The sequence below is a fragment of the Phalaenopsis equestris genome, unplaced genomic scaffold (genome assembly GCF_001263595.1).
Source record: "Phalaenopsis equestris unplaced genomic scaffold, ASM126359v1 Scaffold000194, whole genome shotgun sequence".
NCBI classification, from domain to species: domain Eukaryota; kingdom Viridiplantae; phylum Streptophyta; class Magnoliopsida; order Asparagales; family Orchidaceae; genus Phalaenopsis; species Phalaenopsis equestris.
Genome location: NW_018164636.1, coordinates 337998 through 346436, shown reverse-complemented (window position 1 = coordinate 346436; position 8439 = coordinate 337998). Strand labels below are relative to the sequence as shown.

The 8439-nt window shown below is 36.3% G+C and overlaps 2 protein-coding genes across 2 annotated transcripts; one reads left to right on the top strand and one right to left on the bottom strand.

Annotated features, from left to right (window-relative positions):
- Positions 1-1547: 1547 nt before the first annotated feature.
- Positions 1548-2236, bottom strand: LOC110022511 (the record flags this gene model as incomplete). The annotated part of the gene is given in 2 exon segments (XM_020721484.1): positions 1548-1765; positions 1848-2236. Coding segments are annotated over 2 exon segments (510 nt in total), but the record flags the coding sequence as incomplete, so codon positions are not given.
- A 3998-nt stretch (positions 2237-6234) lies between these two features.
- On the top strand, positions 6235-7903 carry LOC110022513 (heptahelical transmembrane protein 3-like). The gene is made up of 4 exons (XM_020721487.1): positions 6235-6279; positions 7162-7349; positions 7463-7561; positions 7652-7903. Exons 1-4 carry the CDS (start codon positions 6235-6237, stop codon positions 7755-7757), a joined length of 438 nt encoding a protein of 145 aa, XP_020577146.1. The 3' UTR covers positions 7758-7903.
- Positions 7904-8439: the final 536 nt, after the last annotated feature.

Below are 8439 nucleotides of genomic sequence, written 5' to 3'. Positions count from 1 at the left end.
TGACAGAAGTGTGACTTTGGGTGATCAAATTATTAAAAGGTGTGAACGATTTAGATATCTTGGGTCCGTTGTCCAAAGCGATGGTGATATAGATGGGGATGTTAATAGTAGAATTCAAGTTGGTTGGTTGAAGTGGAGGAATGCTTTGGGCCTTTTGTGTGATAGAAAAGTACGGCTAAGACTGAAAGGAAAATTTTATAAGACGGTGGTGAGACCTGCAATGCTCTATGGCGCTGAATGTTGGCCTTTAAAAGAGAAGCATAATAATAAGTTAAGTGTTGCCGAGATGAGAATGATTAGGTGGATGAGTGGCTTTACACTTAGAGACAAAATGCGGAATGAATATATTCGTGATAGGGTTGGTGTAGCTCCTGTGACAGACAAAATTAGAGAAAGTCGTCTTAGATGGTTTGGTCATATTAAACGTCGACCATTAGATGATCCGATTAGGAGAGTAGATGTTTTAAATTCGACTTGTGTTAAGAAAGGTAGAGGTAGACCTAGGAAGACTTGGGCTTATTGTATTAAAAATGATCTTAATTTACTAGAACTAAATGAAAATATGACACTAAATAGGACGCAATGGAGAAAAAGGATTCATGTAGCCGACCCCACGTAGTGGGATTAAGGCTTTGTTGTTGTTGTTGTTGTTGTTGTTGTTGTTGTTGTTGTTGTTGTTGTTGTTGTTGTTGTTGTTGTTGTTGTTGTTGTTGTTGTTGTTGTTGTTGTTGTTGTGCTTTGATATTATATATGAATAAATGATCGTAATCAATGTGCATGATTCTTGTGGATGTAAACAACATAATCAATGCCTATAAAAGCTTATGTTTCCTTTAATTTAGCAGTTAATTTTATGTAATAATTTAGATGACTTTGTTTTTATATAAATGGAACTAAAATTTTCTATCCAATAAATCATGACTTTTAAGGGGAACTTTTTATAAAAAATATATGTAATCAAATATCTATAGAATTATCAACTTGAAGTTTCATATGTCACACCTCAACTCAACGTGATTTGATATGATGTAGTTTTCCTCCGAAGAGTCGTGATTTACAAATAAGGCACCTTAAAATTTTACAGTATGACTGGGCTTTCGGGTCACAACCATGATTACTCCAGGCACAAATTGAAAATTAAAGAACAGGCAAAAGGACAATGGTAGCAAAGTAAACAATACTTCATTAAATGCAAAAGAAGAAAAAGTAGCTTCAAGTATAACAAGCCTATAGAGCATGATTACATGAGCCTTGAATAAAGAATAGTTCCGTCAAGAACAATTACAAAATGTCGGATTTCTTTAAGTACGACTGAATCAAGAATGTCTAATTAACGAGAATAATGACAAAAAATTAGGAGTAAAATCACCAAGCTTCGCATTGACGTGCCAAAACTTAATTGATTGTCTGTGGAACTTCAGCTATGTGCCGGGCGGGTTTTAGGTATGAGCACAGTCAATTAGCACACAACACCACCTAATCACCGGCATTGCATACATTTCTACTATAACTGCTCAGAAATGCACCTAAATTCAGGATTCCGATACCTTGCAAGAGAGACCGCCACCATGCAACCGTGCTGCCACCGCAGAAGCCCATTTCCCGAAAGCAGCGGTCAACCCTTCAGGATTCGTATCAGTCTTGCCATCCGTGGGAGACTCCCCAAGCTTGGACACCGCAAAATAAGCCAAAACTTGATTCGCATCCCCAAGGCCTCTACTCTCGAACCAAGGATCAAGCATTCCATTCTGGAAAAACACCATATCTGCTAAAGAATTACACACACGTCATTAAATTCCAGCTCATAATTAAAGAAGAAGCTAGAGTTTGAACAGGACTGGGATTACCGCTCCATCGAGAAGAAAGAGTACCCTCGAGCACGGCGTCGAGGTCGTCGTTCCGGGTGCAAACGAAGATGGGACCATCGAAGTCGGAAGGAACCTGCTGTCCTCGACCGATGAGGACATCGCGGCCATCTCCCATGCCCTGGAGAGCCCTACCAATCCTCCCGCCGCCAACTATGATCGCCGGAATGATGGTGATGGAAGACATAGCACGGATCCTACGTCCGGGGATGCAGGAGGAAGTGGAGTAGAAGCGGAAGCAGCGAGCGGAAAAGAGGGCGACAGAGCTAGCCATGTCGAGCGGTGAGCGGAGGAGCCATTGAAGCAAGATAGCGCATGGCAGCCTTCCTTATCCCGTAAGACTTGAAGCCACTCCTTCAGCGCGGGCTTTATCCCCGGCTAAGATTTAAGGAAGATTTACATGCATACCATTTAACTCTTATATAATTACATATCAATCACACTTCAATTTTCATACATGTCACTTTATAAAAGGTGTATTTGGATTTTTAGAAGTTAAAAGTGATGCTTTTATGTAAAATCAAAATTTTGGAGGATATAAATATAAAAATCAAAGATTATGTGTTGGATTGTAATACTCAACAATTGGGTGGTGTGTATGTAAATGCCCCTAGGATTCTATTATTCTCTATAGAAGTTTTAGTAATTGTCTTTTAAATTAATTATTAAATTATTAAAAAAATAGCTCTTATAATAAAAATTTACAAACATACCTCACAATTCTTATGTATTTACATATATAAACAATATATCTTGTTATTTATATTTATACTCTTTAGTGTCATAAATGGGTGCATGAGAAGATGAATTTTTTATGTAATTTGAAAAATTTTAGTGCTATGTATGTAAACATGAAAGTTTCTAGTGTTGAAAGTATGAATACTTACAAATTATGTGGTATCTATGTAAATGACCCTTGTTAGGATTTTAAGTTTTATTCAAGAAGAACATGGAATAGTAATATTTTATGGTTATTGTGTTAGTAATAATGTAAACTTGTTTTTAATCATAAATTTCTATAAATAATGGCAAAGAAAATAGAAATGTTGTGTAGTAGAAATTTGTAGATGGTAGAAAAATCATACATATCAACTCAAAGTAATTTTTCAGCACATGCATAGATAAAAGTGAAATACATCATCATATTTATTTACGTGAAAAACCCTTGAAAAGTAAAAAAACTGGGCCTCGCCTAGTCAAAATAGATATTTTGTAATCAATAGTACAGAGTTCACACTTTGCCTTGCCTGTGGAAGATGGGCTTGTGAGATTATATTGAAATCATAATTGTTGAAAAACCTCACAAATATAATTTTAAACTTGTTGTTAGGGCTGTAATAGGTGTGGTTATACTACAATAATAGTCGTGAGACTATCTCAGTTGTAGTAATTATATTTAGGTGATATAATAATTATAATGGGGCTAACAAATTTGTAGTTGACTGTCAAAGTCGTAATTGGGCTATAATGGTTGGGGTCAAACTATCTAGAGGAAGTGGAAGTTTTGTGCCATCCATGCGCTAGGGCATGTGAACAAGCTAATAACCATGAAGTAGGGTGCCAAGCTTGGAAGTGTCGTCCCCATATTAGCAATTAGACGGTTTTAACAATTCATTCATGTGATTTCCACAACAAATGGGCTGAAAAAGGTGGATGGAAGATGGAAAGAATGAACCCAGGGGGAAGACATGGAACACGGAGAAAAATACATGTTAAGGCGAATGTGTCGTCGAATATCATTCGAGAGTGGTCAGAGCACTTCAAAGGAAAAGAACATGAGAGTGTTCTGAGTTGTATCGAGTGTTCTCTTGAGTGAGAATCGGTGAGGAGAATGAGATCGAGCATATTGTATAGTTGGAGTGGTGTAAGTGAAGTAAAATCATTATAATCACTAGCATCTAATTATTTGCTTTTATTGTGAAAGGAATTTTTTTTGTAACTATTTTTTATTATTCTAAATTTAACTTTTTGGTAACTATTTTTTATTCTTTTAAATTAAACCCAGAGTCTCTAGTTTGTCTATTTTTATATATATCGTCATCGTGCATGACATTAAAAATGATCTTGAAAAAAAAAATTGGAAATATGAGAGTATACGACAAAAACAAACAAACAAATTAAAAAAAAAACACACGGAGAACTTATGTAAGGTAATCCAATATAATTAAATTGAAATACCTCAAAACACAAAATCACAAAGAGAATCCCTACATAAGTAACATATATAAAAGAGAACCAAAAGTAATATTTTTTTTGTTCTTTGGTCAAGAGCACTACCAAAGGGATATATCCATTTGGTTAATAATATATTGTGAGATGCCCAATAATACTCTCAATAATAGAGGTCTTTGGTTGCATTATCATGACAACCAGTTGATAAGTCACCAAAATGATAGTTATCTAAAGTGAGAAACATCTCGATGCCTTCGTAGTTTATGTCGGGCCATAGGGCAAAGAGGGAATCACTGTGTCCACTACAAACGACAACTACTCGGCAAACGATACCCACAAAATAACCAAATAATCTCAAATAGGATCATCTTAATACCTTAAAGCCTACACCCAACCATAAAGGGAAGAGAGTGATTCATTGTATCCAAAACAGACCGTAACTTATTGGTAAAAAAGAGTCTGTATAATGATATAAATGATATCAAAAGAACAAACATGGCTTAAAAGGGGTATATCAATTGAGAGACAAAAGAATCTTAATCGGGTAAAGATAGTCAGACCGGGACACTATATTTATATCATCCCAGGCTATTAGGACCCAAAATATACCTAGTCGTAAAGGTAATTGATCCAACCCAACTGAGATACCTTATTAGCAACCCATCAATTGTGTCGTCCAAGGAGATTTCAGTATCTCTAAGGTCAAGATAATGAAACTCTAAGTCAGTGACCCTCTAGAGGTAGAGTGTATAGAGGTGGGATTCATACCCACAAAATAAATTGTGAAAATGACACTGGAATGGAACGGATGATAGGGGTTTGGCTACAAAGACAAAACTATCCCACAAAGGACTTATACCTTGTCTGGGTCAGAGAAGCCTTTAACATCCTAGGCGTGCTGGACAAACCAACTACGTAAAATCATTTTGCTTGGTAAGCACGGGGGCTTATCATCGGGATATACAAATATGATGCAATTATCCATCAGATTCTAGTGTGGAGGCTCTATTAGAGATGACTTGAGTTACGTCAATGTCATGTAATCTATTTTAAAATCGGCCCGAGGGCTATGCAGAAAAGTAAAATGCTGGTTTTAAATAGTCAAAATATTTTAATCTTAAATTTAAAATTTTTATCTAAATTTTTTATTATTTGGATTTTATAAAAAGAGAATATTTTATGTCCTTAAAGAGCTTAAATTACATTTCACATGATTCTTAGACAAATCACAGTCATAAGTAAGCGGAAAGGCATAACTCAATACAAGGTAAACAAGTAAAGTAAATAAATAAATGAACATGTCGAGTGTCTATGGGCAGACAACATATCCAATAAAGCAATAATATGTGGTCAGGCTCCACATATACATAGGCTTTGGTCGCCGACTCAGTTATTTCATAAGCCCTAGTCGCCGATAAGCCGCTATCTGTATGGGATCGTGAGAGACTCACTCTCTGCTTGTATGAATTGGTTTAAGCATTGAAGGCATCATGACACTCCTACGAGATAACTGTCCTTTATGACTCCCTTTATTGGCCGTTATACAAGTGTAAGTGAGATTTATTTAGTCGAGATGGGCACCCCGAAAGTGTAATTAACCAAAGGAATATGTCAATTTGGGAGTTGCTCTTGACCCCATAACAAACACATACACTTAATTCTCTGGTTGTGCATTGCTTTTGTAAGGTCTTCTTCGCAGGCATGTTTTCCTAGACATTTTCTATCTGATCTTGTTCGGACATATGTTCTTGGGTTATCACGTGAAATTTACTTACGAAAGTTTTCACGTTCTTTCTCTCGTTGTTTTAATTGTTGTATGTCAGTTATTTCTGATTTCTCTACTATCTAAATCATCCATGTGACTCTTAATAGAGATTTACTCGAAAAAGGTAATCATATGACGATAAATAATCCGGCCTCATAAAAAAAACAGGATGTTTTATATCGAAAATTTTAATATCGCCGGTCATCCCGGACCACCTTGCGAGTGCATCAACCCAAACTATGACTTTCTCTAAAACGCACGTGGGAGGATTCTACTACTTTTGATCACGAGATGCTCCAAATGGACGGGGCATGACCTTTAAATGTTAGAATGGGCAACATATGTGCCTTGTGTCAAAACTAACATCAACCAACGGCGAGATCTCCTGGGTACGGCTAAAACAATACCAACCCTTGTTCCGTACTCTAAAACATGTACCAGAAAAGTCCCAATGGTTATATTGAACTAAGGAAGACTGTGAGTAAGTGAAATATAGTCCCCAAACATTCAAGCAAACATTCCACACATACGGCATAAACGTTTGATGCCAACAATCTCAAATGAGTAAGAACTAAAATTCTCACTCACTTGACTTGGTAACCCATGCATTTTAAAACTATCCATACAGTGTAAATAATTCACTAAGTATAGGAAGTTGATAGGTTAACATTTTGCTTGTAATTTACTCCTAATTTGATCATTTAGAATGTTAAAATAGGCTTTAGTTCAGTATTATAGAAGCAGGCAAGTGAAACGATTAGGTTAACACACAAATTCTTTAGAAAAATAGGAATATTGTTGCTCCAGTCGTGCAATCACGTAGGATCACATATGGAAACACAAAAATCTTAAATTTAATCCTCACTCGATATCTAATCCTAATTCCTCAACACCTCCACCATCATAAAAAAAAAATTGAAACTTCATACAAAATACTCATCTTTTTTTTTTTTTTTTTACTAAAATTCCTCTTATAAAAACACCTCTTTGTTAAACTTGTAATATCTCCTCTTAATCAAAACTAGTATCTTGTCATGACATTGTGAGTTTTGGTACAAGCAAATGGTGAGCTATTTTTTTTTTTTTTCAAAAAATCACAAAAATCATTCCAACTTGATAAATCCTATATTAATGTGGTTCAATCTGAATAGTATGTTGTATCACATCCCCATGAAACACATCTACATTGCTTTTTCTGACCAACTTTGATGGATCTTTATACTTTTCCTAGCCATGCACCTGATTAGGTATGCTTGATTTAAATTATGGGTGAGTTTGCATGACTTATTTTAAAAAATGTTTCATTCATATACTTCTAAAAGACAAGTATTTGACAGTTGTTTTTAATTTCCCGAGAAGGCGGAGGGGGTCCTTTTATGGTGGGGGCGGTCCAGCCGGCGGAAGCTCCGTCTTGTTGGGTTCGATGAGCTGCCAGATTACCTCAAGGACAACGAGTTTATCCTCAATCACTATCGCGCTGACTGGCCGCTTCTTGATGCTCTTCTCAGCGTGTTTTCCTGGCATAACGAGACCCTCAATGTCTGGACGTGTGTAGATCGATCGATTTCAGATCGGAACCCTAGCTACGTTTTTCTTCTTTATGTGCGGCATTTTATTAGTAATTGATCATTGATTGGAAGGTTATGATTGCATTTGTCAGGCATTTGGGGGGTTTCTTCCTATTCCTTGCGCTCACTGTGGCGGGATGCGTCGACGGCCTTGAAAAGCTCCGCAGCAACTTCGCTCCCACCATCTCCAGGCTTGTTGCTTCTGTTCTGATATTTTTTATTTGTTTGTGTTTTAAAAATATTTTCTCTGATTTTTGGCCGAAACTACTTTCTCGTTGCAGGATGATGCTTTTATCGATCAATGTTCCGATCCGTAATAACTACTCGGCAAACACTATCTCGGTAAGACAAGCGTTTCTCTGTATTTCGTTTTGTGTTTGTGTGTGAGTTATATGCTATATCCGAAGGAAAAGATACAATAATCTCACAAAAAAATGAATTAGGAAACCATGATGAACTGTTTTGAATAGAGAAGAACGAGCAGAATCGAGCTACGAAAAAACAATTCAGAAAGAAATTGATCTTGCATAAAATTTTTACTTCCCGATGAGCTTAGAAGAGGATCATTATTGATGCTGTAAAATTGGTTCATCAGTATAATTACAACTCGAATTTATAGGTTTAAACTCTCTGTTTCTAATTCCGTGGCAATTGATTTAAACATTTAGCTGGCAGGTGGTCAGAGGAATTTAAGTCTAGTTCTGATTTGAGGGTGAGTTAAAGGTATACATTAGAGAAATAGCATCATAGTAGAATTACATAGAAAATTTATAGGTCAAAAACACCGTGGATAGCTTTATAGCAATGAGCTAGACTTCTATTCTGTCTGTATTCAATAAAAAATTGGTCCAGTTTTGAGTTGTAGCCCTTGTGGGTGGGACACTTTATGAGTTCTTATGATGTAGAACCCTAATGTGCTGACAAATACTTTGGTATGCTCATATTTTTATTTTATTTTTTTGTTGGAGGGGGGGTGGATTTGTGAGTCCCTTAAACGAGTTCAACATAGCTCTGAGGGTCAAGTTAGAGCCAACTCTTTGGTGATTTATTTGAGATTTGGCTTTGGGCC